Raw genomic sequence first — 14466 nt, 5'->3', positions numbered from 1 at the left:
GATCCATGTTGGTGCGTTATCAAAGCGAGTCAGTATAGTTGGGTTTCCTTGAATTTACATCCTGGCCGTACCATTTGGATGAAGGAAATCAGATTGCTCGCCAAAGACGTTAACTGTACGACCCTATACTGAAGACATAAAAATCAACAAACTCAAATCTGCTTACTTGTCAGTGACAGCTTCGAACAAAGGGCAAGGTCACCATTGAAAGAAGAAAAGACAGTTGTGATCTACTCACAACGTTTTACGTTTGAGATCATCAACAGAGCTTGTTATTGTTCACATTCGGGGTTTAGTATCTTCCCGCCTGTATCTTACGTGGGTAATAAGACAGATATGGGTTAGATATACCTGGTAGGTAAAGGAAAATACGCGTTAAGTGATAAACATGTATCTGGTAGGTAAAGGCAGACATGCGTTAAATGATGTACCTGGTAGGTAGAGGTAGACATGCGTTAAGTGATGTGTGCGAGTTAAAGGTAGATATGGGTTTTGTGATATACCTGGTAGGTAAAGGCAGATAAAGGTTAAGTTATATACCTTGCAGATAAAGGCAGATATGCGTTGAAAGTTAAGACGGATATGGGTTAGAGAGATATAGTTGGTAAAACCAGGTATGGGTTTAATGCTAGATAAAAGCAGATATACGTTGAAAGTTAAGACGGATATGGGTTAGAGACATATAGTTGGTAAAACCAGGTATGGATTTAATGCTAGATAAAAACAGATATGCGTTGAAAGTTAAGACGGATATGGGTTAGAGACATACAGTTAGGAAAACCAGGTATGGGTTTAATGCTAGATAAAGGCAGATATGAGCTAGTCATATACCTGCTAGGCAAAAATAGTTATGGGTTAGTGATATTAACTAGTAGGTTAAAGAAGGCGTGGGTTTAATGATGTACCTGGTATGTAAGGTCAAGTATGGGTGCAGCGATATACCTGCCAGGGAAGGTCAGGTGTGGGTTTAGTGAAATACCTGGTGGCTAAAGGCAAATTTGGGTTAGAGTTATATAGTTAGCAGGTAAAAGCAGGTATAGGTTTTATGATACACCTGATATGTAAAGGCAGATTCTGGTTTAGTGATATAAACGGTAGGTAAAGGCAGATATGGGTTAAGTTATATACCTGGTAGGTAAAGTGAGTGAGTGAGTGAGTGAGTTTGGTTTTACGCCGCTTTTAGCAATATTCCAGCAATATCACGGCGGGGACACCAGAAATGGGCTTCACACATTGTACCCATGTCGGGAAACGAACCCGGGTCTCCGGCGTGACGACCGAATGCTTTAACCACTAGGCTACCCGACCACCCCTTGGTAGGTAAAGGCAGATATGGGTTAAGTTATATACCTGGTAGGTAAAGGCAGATATGGGTTAAGTTATATACCTGGTTGGTAAAGGCAGATATGGGTTAAGTTATATACCTGGTAGGTAAAGGCAGATATGGGTTAAGTTATATACCTGGTTGGTAAAGGCAGATATGGGTTAAGTTATATACCTGGTTGGTAAAGGCAGATATGGGTTAAGTTATATACCTGGTTGGTAAAGGCAGATATGGGTTAAGTTATATACCTGGTTGGTAAAGGCAGATATGGGTTAAGTTATATACCTGGTTGGTAAAGGCAGATATGGGTTAAGTTATATACCTGGTTGGTAAAGGCAGATATGGGTTAAGTTATATACCTGGTTGGTAAAGGCAGATATGGGTTAAGTTATATACCTGGTAGGTAAAGGCAGATATGGGTTGTGTGGATCTTAACTGGAATTCCATGCTGTCACCGACCTGATAAGATAAAGAGATATGGTTATAAGGTCACTTCCTTCTGAAATGTCATTGGCACGTTGTTTAGAACACAAGATGTATAGACATCAATCAAATATATGACAGATTTATTGAATCACAATCGTTGAATGAATACAATATATCAATATAGTGAGTGCAAAATAAATTGAACCATTTAAATAGAAAATGAAATGCAATTATCAGCGCTTACTTGTTATATTGACGTGAGTGGTTACCGCAGAGACCACAAAATAGATTTTCTGGTCTCTGGTTACCGTTACCACCTACCCGAGTTTCGGCATTTGGCACAGTGAGCTGAATATAACTATCAGTGGGTGAATGACTCTTGCTGGCATATCTATATGCCTGGGTGTTAAAACCTTCAGCCTGAAAGAAGACACATCAGACCAATTAACTATCTGACTACATGTCTTTTAACGTTATACTGAGTACTATGTTATTTTACAGAACGAATGGCCTGGGCATCAATGACTACTTAAAGACCTAAACACATTCACATTGGGTACCGAGGAGCAGAAAAAACAGCCATTCCTCTCAGATGGTTTTTGCATATCATTGATTTTCAATTGAAAATATCTTCAGTGCTATTATGATCTGTTCTGGTACTTAGCGGTTAAAATGGATATTTTTTTGAAAATATGATTTAACTTAAAACTTTCAAAACTTGGAAACAACTTTCACACAATACATAACTGCCGCAGGGTATCTTTTTCGGCACACATTTTAAACATGGTAGGAATCATATGGTTGCAAATTCATTTCATACACACGTATTCAATGAACCAGTGAGTTTCCCAGACACAGATCACCTTTTACAAATTGTTGCAGGAATAAGTAATATTATTGTTTAAAAGTAGACACAATCAAAGTTAACAAAAATTCTTTCAATTTAAATCACATAAAGAATAAACTCATTATTCAAGAGTGAAATGAAACATAGCAAATACACAGTTCTTTAAAGTAAAATAGTGCTTTTTCAATATTACAATTCAAAAGAAGATTTCAACTGGAACTACTTTTTTCAAATAGGGATCTGATAAATACTAACTACTTGGCAAATTAATCAGTGAGGGACACTTCGGGGTTGTGTGCCAAACAAGTGAAGCTCCGCATGGGCAGCAAGGAGATAGACGTACACTTGAGTACCTTACTCTCTGTGCTCATCTTGACCTGCTTGTCGAGGTATTTAATGCGTCCTCGTTCCAGAAGGAAACACAGAGGAGAGCCTGCCCAGTTGCTAGCAACTTGTGATTCATTATATATGCACAAAACTGAATGTGGTCCTGCTCTCTCGATCTAAACCGGTGCAGTGACAACGCGTTTGTGATCGATATGTGTTTCGACTGCACCTTCGCTGTGGTCTAATATAACGAGGTATTTTAGCACATTTCAGTACTTTAGTCAATGAGTCAACTATCACATTCTCTAGCACACGGCTTACGGTCAAGTAGGCATTACTTTTAAATTGCTTTAATAATGATTACTATGATTACTAAAACCATTAAACAAATTACGCTTATTATGTATTCCCTTCATCCGAACCGAGCACACCAATGTCACAGAGAACAAGTGATGATAAGATATCAGGATAATAGGTACTATCAAAACCAAGGCTGATTAATCGTAGCAGCACAAATTTTTATGTCAATGTAGACTCTCATATAACTTTAAGATTTTGGAAACCATCAGTAAGTAAAAACACGAATCTGAAGTTGGATAATTATGTTAGAAAAGAGAAAACAATTGAAAACTAGTAATCAAGGGTTCTAATGCACTCCCGTAGATAGGGAGTTCCTGTATGAAGCCTATTTTCCAGGCCACAATAAGATGCTTTACATTTATCATGCTGCATCTTTGTCTGGAGCTACAGACAGGATATGGCTTCTGTCCTTACTGTCTATTGCCTGGCTTTACATTTAAACGCATAATTAGGAAACTTATTATATTAGATCAGTCAATCGTTAATACATGTAGTTGCCGTGTAGTACAATCAAGGGAGGCCGAGCATGTCCGAACATGTACAATTTACAACGGCAAGAGGTCACTGTGACATTGTCACGATGACACCTAGAAACGAGGACATATAAAATATATCCGCAAGCTCGACCAAGTGCGATATTGTGCATGTTTCACAAAATGCCACTGGGTAGGCTCGACAAGCTGTTCAAGGTCGATGAGTGCATAAAGTAGTAGGTAACGCTTGAGCAAATGAGCTTATTTTGGCAAATTTACTTCAAGCATCCCTCGCCATTTAATTTGTCAAGTAGTTAATTTTAATGAGATTCCAAGTTACAAAAACAGTCCCAGTTAAAATTAGACCGTTGTCATCAAAGTCATAAAGTCTTCACATAATAAGTATCGATTGTGTCCTAAACATATATTCATCATGGCTGAAATATAATGAAATGTTCTTACTTAATTACATTATAATTATTGAGTAATAATAATATAAGATGTCATGCGTAACTTTCTTCGAGAGAAAGTAATCTGATCCTTTTAAAGACAAAGTGATTTGTAAACTAGTAAGAATTGTATAAAAGCAAAACGTTTTGATGAATAACAAATACGATAATCCGTCATTTTATGAGTTGTGAGTATACTTTGCCAAAGGATGATCTGAACATGCATTCATAAAATAGTTTTGCAACAAAGAAGACTAGTCTGAAGCGCTTAAAAATATAATTGTTGTAGTCATGAACCTTCATAACATACATAACATTGATATTGCTAGTTAAAATAGTTTGGAGATCCTCGTGAACTTTAGCATTGATCATCTGTAACCCATGCTTGGTGTAAAGAGGCGACTAACGGGATCGAGTGGTCAGGCTCGCTGAGTTGGTTGGCGCATGTAGAACGAGTCTCATTGATGGTCCAGACTTGATTATTTACAGGCCGTTGTCATATGGCTGGATTCTTGATGAGTGTGGCGTTAAATTTAACATCAAGCAAAACGAAAGAAATTTGGAGAAGAGTGTTAATTCAACAGCTAACGACAATCGACCTACAGTTTTTGTTTGTGTACGATATATTTAACATGACTGATATTCAATACAAATCTTAAAGCTTTGACACTAATACTCTCTGGCGAAGCAATAACCAATTCTTTGGTTTACCTTCAAAGTAATGCTTTCCGCATCAGTTGGTATGTTCGCCTTAATTTCAGCGAGGCCGGTTTTGGGGTTAAACTTGACCAGGTTGGTGGAGAGCACAACTGCCTTGTAGCGGGGGTAATAACCAGGCAGGCCACGTGTGAAGTCTGGGTCAACCATAGTGATGGGTGGTAGAGGGCGTCCTGAACCCGTCGTTCCATTACCTTCCAGCACCATGTCTGGTGTAGGTTTGGGCCTGGTGGTAGTGGTGGTTGTGGTGGTAGGTGGAGCCGGTGTGGTTGGCAGGAGCACTTGATAGGTGATTGTTACATTAACGTCTTCCAGATCAGATGGCGACACAAGTTTGTCGTCCTGCTGGCTTACTTGTAACTGTAACAGAAAACAATATCATCAAAACATTGGTCGATACAATGTTTTGACCTACGATGGCGCAAGCATGGATTTCCCTTTTTGCAAGAAACAGTCATGCCTTAAACTACAATATCGATCAAGCAGCAAGGCGAGGGAGTGCTTCTTGTAAGCAAATCCGTCTCATTCCGCTAAAATTGAATATAATTCCTTTCTGCACATAAAATGTTTTGGATAACCTCATATTATTTTAAACTTTCTTTCATGAATTTGTCATTGTAATGTTTAATATGATTATTAATTTGGATTGTTGTTAAATGCTTTCAAATAAAGTTTCGAGAGAGAATCGATAGTGCCAGCATGAAAGAATGAATAGAGCATTTTCTTTCAACCATGCATTTGCCTTTCAAACTACATCATTGTCAATAACAATAGGAATGGAGGAAACTGAGGAGAAAGGTGATTAGACAGATATGTACCAGCTTTCTGAGTTTTAGTGAGTTCGATACTGAGTTCGACGTCACGCAGCCAGATGTTTCTCCCCGAATAGAAACACATCGGATTTTGGTCACCTTACTCACAATACACTAAGTTAAATCTTACTCACTAAGTTAAATGATAATTACAAAGTAAAATCGTCTCACTTTACACTGGTACGTCAGATGTTACTCACTATACACTGGTACGTCAAATAATACTCACTATACACTGGTACATCAAATGTTACTCACTATACACTGGTACGTCAAATGTTACTCGGTATACACTGGTACGTCAAGTGTTACTCACTATACACTGGTACGTCAAATGTTACTCACTATACACTGGTACGTCAAATGTTACACACTATACACTGGTACGTCAAATGTTACTCAGTATACACTGGTACGTCAAATGTTACACACTTTAAACTGGTACATCAAATGTTATTCACTATACATTGGTACGTCAAATGTTATTCATTATACACTGGTACGTCAAATGTTACACACTTTACACTGGTACATCAAATGTTATTCACTATACATGGGTACGTCAAATGTTACCCACTATACACTGGTACGTCAGATGTTACTCACTATACACTGGTACGTCAAATGGTACTCACTTTACACTGGTACATCAAATGTTACTCACTATACACTGGTACGTCAAATGTTACTCACTATACAATGGTACGTCAAATGTTACTCACTTTACACTGTTCCATCAAATGTTACTCGCTATACACTGGTACATCAAATGTTACTCGCTATACACTGGTACATCAAATGTTACTCTCTATACACTGGTACGTCAAATGTTACTATACCTGTGTACGACAGATGTAACTCACTATATACTGATATGCCATATTTATACACAATACATGTAAAATGTTACTTAATATGCACGAGTACCTCAAATGTAACACACAACACAAAAGTATCCCAGATGTTGATTTTCGTACGACAATATGTTAGATGTCAATAAATGTTAGTCGTTTTTTGTCATCATTCCGAAGTAGAAGTGTAAGATAAAACTCCACTCCGAGGTTACCCAAGCATAAGAGAGAAACGTTTTATGTTATTATGATACCGACAAATTACGATCCAATATGTTAAAATTAATTGAGAAAATATATCAAATATCAAGCAAATATATCGGCTGCTTTGCCCCCCCCCCCCCCCGCTTTGTCCCCACCCTGCTTTGTTCTCTCTCTCTCCCCCTACACCCCCCCCCCCCCCCCCCCTGTACAGAGTGAGTATGGTTTTACGCCGCTTTTAGCAATATTCCAGCAATATCACGGCGGGGGACACCAGAAATGGGCTTCACACATTGTAACCATGTCGGGAATCGAACCCGGATCTTCGGCGTGACAAGGCTACCCGACCCCCGCCGATTTCTTACACTTTGGGATCAATTTACAAGTATAAAAAAAAATATTTGTGTGTACATATTGCAAGAATCAATTACATTTCCAACCTATGACATAATACATGTATAGAGTTCGGAATCTCAACGAAATGCCATGCGGCATGTGGGTTCGAATCCAAGGATCGTGAACCATAGATTCGAAAAACTAATTCAGGTAGACAGGTTATTGTCTATATTTAAGATAGATGTTTATACAGACTTACAAGAAAAGAAAGAGTTTATCAAACTACCGTAATAAGCCTATTAGAGAGGGATAGGTTAATAAATCGTAAGGAAGTGCCGCCCTGTAATCAACAGATTACACTTGACGTTTTAATCATCGTACACATATTAATCATATTGCATCCTTTCAGACTTTGCTCACCGCACACAGGTATGTCAGGCCTGGCTTAAAGACATTGGGACAAACATCCATAAATCTGAGTTTATTGCTATTTTCATGAAATGTCTTGGTTGTCGTCTTGGCAGGAAGCGTCTTTCCTGTTAGTGTTTCAGTGACATTAGCTTCCACTACAATTTGGCGATACCGCAGGTTGGTGTCGTTTGCGAGCAAAGGTTTGCTGGAATAGGTGTCTCCTTCATGGGCCAAGGCACCCAACTCATCAAGAGAAAATTCAACGTCACCATTGCCATCAACAACCTGAAAGCGTAAGTTGTATGTCAGAATAATATGCAGCGTATTACAGAATGATTGTTGTCATGGCTCATTCTGTCGGGAGACACTAAATATGACCCATGTCATCTAGCATAGTATCAGTAATAAGGATGACGATCATCATAAACAAATAAATTAACCTATATAATTGTCAGTGGGTATTTAAGCATCAATGATGAAGTACAATGTATCAGGAAGACGCGTGAAGAAATCTTATTCCAAAGTATCGCTGAAAACTCACCGTTACTTTTTTCTGAATTGATGGGTTTTTCTTGGAGCTATATGACCCATAGTAGTAGGAGAAACGAACACGGATATTGGCTGTTCCGTCCACACCTTTGCCGTGTGTGTATCTTTAAATAAATGAAATGGCAACATAGTTTAAGAATCACATATTTCAGCTATGTGCCAAATACTGTATATGACTTGAGATTCAATGTGTTGAAGATGAGTGTATAAATGATTACGCTCCAGTTATGTTTGCAGTTATATGCGACACTTTCTAAGAACTTGTCCTTAGAGAAGCAAACTTATTATCAAGGAAATCACTCACGAATAATTGTTGGAACCATAGAGAAATGTGTAGATTCACTGATGTATTTCAAACGCTCGTGATGAAAATTGTATGTGAGGGGAACCTACTTGGCAGTGACAGCGGCCGACACAGACGTCATGTTCAAGGTCAGGTACGATGGCAGTACGGTCTCCACCTCAAATTTGGGCAACACTGAAGACAAAAGTCTATGTATTATATATCCTATGAAACCTTAAAGAATATATGTCTTATTCATAACATATTCATAAAACATTGTGACATTGCCTCAGTATACCGCACAAGAATATTTTGAAGACAACAACAGTTGTCATGGTCTGAGTTTAGTGATATCTTGAAAGTCATATTTCATGCGTTATGACATATTTAATATTTTGCAAGAAGAAGGGGTAAGAACTTGACTATATACACTATTGTCGGAACTGGTGATAATCGAACTATGTCAATCAACAGGAGACATCTTGGGCAAGATTGATAAGTTTCGTTTAGACTTGAATGTATCCATTTGTGAGTGAGTATGGTTTTACGCTGCTTTTAGCAATATTCCAGCAATATCACGGCGGGGGACACCAGAAATGGGCTTCACACATTGTACCCATGTCGGGAATCGAACCCGGATCTTCGGCGTGACGAGCGAACGCTTTAACCACTAGGCTCCCCGACCGCCCCCATTTGCTTACAGACATTGCTTTGAAAATGGTCTTGATATTTTCACAGAGAATACACCAAGTGATACTACAAAACTAATAATGATAAACATTATCCGTCTTACCATATTCGGCAATGGTGAAAGTTTTTATTTCTTTGTATCTCTGAAACATTAGGAATCTTAGTAACAACAACAACAACAACAACAACAACAACAGCAACACTACTACTACTACTACTACTACTACTACTACTACTACTACTACAACTACTACTACTACTACTATTAATTCCACAGTTTTCCAAAACGAGCCAGGGTTGTGGGACATAATCTTAATGTCGGTGTTAATTTTGTTGATGGTTCTGTACTGCTGGACGGTACAGAAATAAGTGTCAACCAAGCGAAGTGCCATATCAAGTCGGCCCAGACTCAGTTTTTAAAGGAGATGCATCTGCATCGAGTTTATGTGCAGAGTGTTGAGAAGATTAGCAATCCTGCAGAGTCCTTCGCTTGGATGAAGTCGTCTGGCCTGAAAAGTGAAACAGAAGGCTATCTGTTTGCTGCTCAGGACCAGTCGCTTCCCGCTCGAAACCGTCAATGTGTGATTTTGCATCAAAATGTAAATACAAAATGTACATTATTTAATGAATTTATTGGGACTGACCAACACGTTGTCAGTGGATGCCCAGCTTTGGCACAAACACAGTATCTTAAACGACATGATGGCGTAGCTCGATCCTTTTATTACCGTCTTCGCCATGCTTGTGGTTTTGGCACTAGAGGTCCACCCATGGTACGACCCGGAATATGTAGAGGGCGTCATGGAAATGATATATTCAAAATTCTTTGGAATAGGCCTATTTACAGCCTCATACGTATCCAGGCCAACAAACCTGATCTTGTCTTTTTTGATAAATCCAATGAAATCATTTATATCATTGAATTTTCTGTTCCCTCTGACACTATTGTGATTGACAAGATTGAGGAAAAACATGGCAAATATGCGGACCTCGCTTTCGAAATGTCACGCTTGCATCCCAAGTACCAAGTTGTCCGACTCCCCATTGTTCTCGGTGCCTTAGGTTTGGTACCTCCCAATCTGTTGACTGACATTGGGAGAGTACCCGGGTTTGCTACCAGGAATACAGCCTTTCTGACAATCTGGGTAATGCGGAAGGCTGCAGTGTTGGGGAGTCTTCACATTCTCCGAAAAGTTCTTGGTGGTTTTGACTAGGCAGCGCTTCCTGGGAGAAGTTCCATTCGCTCTCTGGGCTGCGTGTAGAGGGGGCAAGGGCCCCGATCTGATGATGAGCCTAACCAGCCTGACTGTGCCAGGATCACCCAAACCCTTTTTGCTGCATTTTTTTTATATTAATTTGTAAATAATAATAATAATAACAATAATAATAGATGTAATTCGGCAATCACGGCTCCAAGTGATACTTCCAGATATTGTTTGTTGTTTAAATGCCGCACTCAGCAATATTCCAGCTATATGACAGCGGTCTATAATTAATTGAGTCTGGACTAGCACTTACATCAAGAGTGACCGCAATCGTCCAGTCCCCAAGAACTGGTTCCGATGACGTGGTGAGGACGCGAGTAACCACACCACTGGGATCTGTAGCTCCCCGCCACTGTTTGATACGGTTCTTGTTCGAATCCTGAAAAAAAACTATATGCGTTTAGTGACTCGGAAAGAGACTGTGTCATATTTCAGATTTCAAAATAACATCGAATATCTTCATTCGCAACGTATTGGTTTCATTATCAGGTTCATGTTTATATTTGTTGTAAATAGTTTCATCGTTAGTTATTCACATGAATAACTCGCATACAAGTACTCATGTGTGTACAGCAACCCTGCTCTGGGTGTGAACATGATGATATCGCCGTGGCGTTAACGACTGTTGACTCACATATATGACAATATCCACGGGCTCCCGAACCACTTTCAGGTTAGGATAGACCGACACAACCCGGAATTTTACTGCAAAACAAACCATTAAGTCATAACATGTAAGCATTCAAGATTAATAACGTTCGGTATGGCTATAAATGCTGTCACGATCAGCTGTATATACAGTCAGCAATTGATTGTGAGTACATATTCACATGGTGTAAGTAAGTACCTGATTGCCCGGGTTTATACATTGCCTTGTCAGTCTGTATGAAGATGGACTTAGACTTCTCATTAAATTCACAAGTCTCGGACGATTTGAAGTTCAGGCCGCCAGTGCCTGTGAAGTTGAACTGTAGCTCACGCCATCTCCATGGTTGGTGCAAGTCTTTTGGTATCTGTATCAGAATCACACAAAATGGTTTTGTATAAGGACGACGCCAAACATACCAACATCAGTTTGTTTTCCCCGCAGTTTTAGTTGGGACGAAGTATACTCTTAAAAAAGTAGAGGATCATGAAATATAAATGTCAATATCAAGTATTTGAACAACGACAACTGTTGACGACAAACATCCTGTCCAAGAATGTTTATGTCAGTGAAACGTATCACACCTTCTTGTTTGCACGTGCCTCCTGTCATAGCGCTACAGACGTCCACAGGGAGGCATTCCTGTTTTGGACACCTTCAAGGAAGGTCGACTAATCTCTGTGGACCGTTCTTTCTGTCAAGATTCTGCTAATCAAAAGTTGTGTTTTAATTGATTTACTGGAAACATACTGACACCCTCTGTTGTCCCGTTTGCAAGGTGTGTGGGTCGACGTTTGGTCTTTCATGACAACGCCCGTGCTCACAACTTCCATAGAATGCCGTGGACAGCAAAGAGCCCAGATATTTCCCCCACTGAACATGATAGAAAGACGTGTGCCGAAAACAAACTGAAACTGATCAGGATCACGAATATGTTGTACCAAATAGAGAGTGTTTTTTAATGACAATAACATACATCGAAGCATACATCGATATTATTTCTTACCTGAAAATCCACTGTTTCCGTTTGACCTACAAGTAACAAGTTGATAAGTTAAAAGTAGGATTTATTCAGAAATATATACACATTATAAGGGTGGATGTGAACTGCCAGCTCACTCCTTACATACGAGTAAACCATCGTCAACTCTAAAGTGGAAATAGTGGATTTAAAATATACATATTCTTTAAGGCTAGTATAATATATTGTTGCATCATTGAATACTTTTACGCTTTTAATAAAAAAGCCTTTAGTACAGAGAAGACATAATTAACAAACGGGATCATTGTCAACTCAAAGGTCATCCGGTACTTTCCGTATATTTTTTTTCTATTTTAGTTAACATATGAAACAATTACTCGGTTAGGTATTTGAAATACAAACTGGTTGAATTCCACAGTAGGCCATTGAACAAACATTCACTTCTCCATGGAAACGTCTCCTGGAAACGTGTAGGTATTGATATTGGAACAACAGCGCTGATTGTGTTGCTATGTGTACACAGATAAAAATAATACAACACAATCACTTTTAAATTTGCATGAGAATCCACTTAAGTTTTTTATGGCGTGTCAACTGTTTGTTTCAACTTCAAATCAGTTAGTTGGTATATTCAACAGTGAGGGCCCATGCCATTCACCAATCAAAACATTGGCCCACTGACCTCAAGGCAAGGAATATTTGCACAAAGGCTTTACACTCGAACAATGTAAATGCCACACGGTTTGATTGGATCTTCGGCAAACACAAAGGTCTGGTGCACTGCTCGCTGTGAGGCAGATGATGGAATGCTACTACATCAAATCTACATCTACACCAGTGGCCTAGTAGCCCGTCCAGCATGATTCAAGGAACACGCGATAGTGTACAACCAGATCTACTGTGAAGTGCGAGAATAGTCAGTGTAGATAATAAAGTGCAGATGTACTGACATTAAAGCAAAGTACAATTACTGTTAGTATATAAAATTCAAACCAATAAACTTATATATGAAATTTTGAAATATGAACTATTCTCACAGTGAGAATAATAACTAATTAAATGGAACCTGATATGAATATGTGTATTGCTTACACCCGAGAAGTGGATACCCGTATGAAGGATCTTGCTGTTTTCTGAAGCATGACGTCTGAAGGGAATACGAACCATGTATGAACCATGTACTTTACAGGATGGTGTCTGAAGTGGAAATGCCCCCACATACTCTTTTTGGAGGACCTTGCTGTACGTGGACACGGCACCGATGTATGAATGGTCCCTCTGTACTTTACACGATGGGTCTTTTTAAAATGGATATACTTCAAGCATACCCTGTATGCAGGATCTCGCTGTATTCTCCAGGTTGGCATATAGCCTCAACTTAATCTATATCAAGTATATTGCTATACTCTGAAGGATGGTGTCAAATATATCTACGTCAGCAGCTCAAAGCTGTATGAAAGATCTTGCTATTTTCGGCACGAATGCGTGAATATATACTCTTAAAAAAGGATTGCAATGCGGATATTTGTTGCCATAAAAAAAATTCCGGATCAAAATGATTACAAAAAGGACATGAAAACCATTTGTCGGAAAACACGTACGATTCGGAAAAACGCACCATGTGCCTTAACAAAAGGGCCATGGAGATGCTCGTACTGCACGTGCAACAGCACTATGAACGATATTAAAGTGCAGGGTTTTTGATTGCCTGGCATCTGCGTCAATCGAACAGTGACAGTTCAACAACATGCCAAGATTAACAGAAGTGCAAAGAATCAACGCCGTAGGCCGCTTGCAGGCAGAGGAATCCCGATTAGCTGTAGAAAGGGTTTTCAATGTAGCCCCCAGCACCAACACAAGGCTATGGGATCGGCTTGGGTCAGCACCAGACGTCCTGTTCGGCTCGTCATATTGAGTCTACAATATCGTCAATAACGACGGCTTTTATGCCTGCAACACAGGGTATGGCCTCAACTGCGATGGAGGGATGTCTGGTTCAGCGATGTATCAAGATTTCTTCTCTGTCGAGGGGATGGAGGGGCACGGATCTACAAACGTCGGGGAGAAGGTTACGCCGGAAACTGCGTACAGGAAGTGGACAGGTTTGGTGGGGGTAGCGTTATCATCATGGCAGGACAGGTTTGGTCCATATCCAGGGCAATCTTCGATACATCAACGAAATTCTCCTACCACACGTCCTCCCAATTGCAGCCAACGGCAACGGTGTATTCCAGCTGGACACCGCATACAGCACGGATCCCAAGAGCCTGTCTACACAACAACACCGTTGATGTTCTCCCCTGGCCCTCCAGATCCCCGGATCTAAACCCGATAGAGCACCTGTGGGATGAATTGGATATACGGTTGCGCGACGTCAACCACAACCCCAGACGTTGCAGCAGTTGGCTTTTGCGTTGTAGGCCGAGTGGGCTACCAATCCCCAGGATGTGATTCGCATACTCGTCTCTTCCATGGGCAGGTGATGTCAGGCCGCTATCGATTCCAACGGGGGATATA

At 39.8% G+C, this 14466-nt stretch overlaps 1 protein-coding gene across 1 annotated transcript in view; it reads right to left on the bottom strand.

The window, feature by feature from the left end:
* Positions 1-14466, bottom strand: part of LOC124113296 (alpha-1-macroglobulin-like) — a 53747-nt gene that overhangs the window by 29672 nt on the left and 9609 nt on the right. Inside the window, exons 4-14 of the mRNA XM_048387522.1 lie at positions 11974-11999; positions 11169-11334; positions 10956-11026; positions 10575-10700; positions 9160-9199; positions 8477-8561; positions 8076-8187; positions 7544-7819; positions 4918-5283; positions 2072-2170; positions 1721-1783 (exon numbers count right to left, since the gene is read on the bottom strand). Coding sequence (XP_048243479.1) covers positions 1721-1783; positions 2072-2170; positions 4918-5283; positions 7544-7819; positions 8076-8187; positions 8477-8561; positions 9160-9199; positions 10575-10700; positions 10956-11026; positions 11169-11334; positions 11974-11999 — 1430 coding nt within the window. The remainder of the gene's footprint in view (positions 1-1720; positions 1784-2071; positions 2171-4917; positions 5284-7543; positions 7820-8075; positions 8188-8476; positions 8562-9159; positions 9200-10574; positions 10701-10955; positions 11027-11168; positions 11335-11973; positions 12000-14466) is intronic.

Source organism: Haliotis rufescens, unplaced genomic scaffold (assembly GCF_023055435.1).
Source record: "Haliotis rufescens isolate VD_foot unplaced genomic scaffold, xgHalRufe1.0.p SCAF_7, whole genome shotgun sequence".
Classification (NCBI taxonomy): domain Eukaryota; kingdom Metazoa; phylum Mollusca; class Gastropoda; order Lepetellida; family Haliotidae; genus Haliotis; species Haliotis rufescens.
Note: the sequence above shows the minus strand (reverse complement) of the source record. Positions and strands in the feature narration are given on the sequence as shown.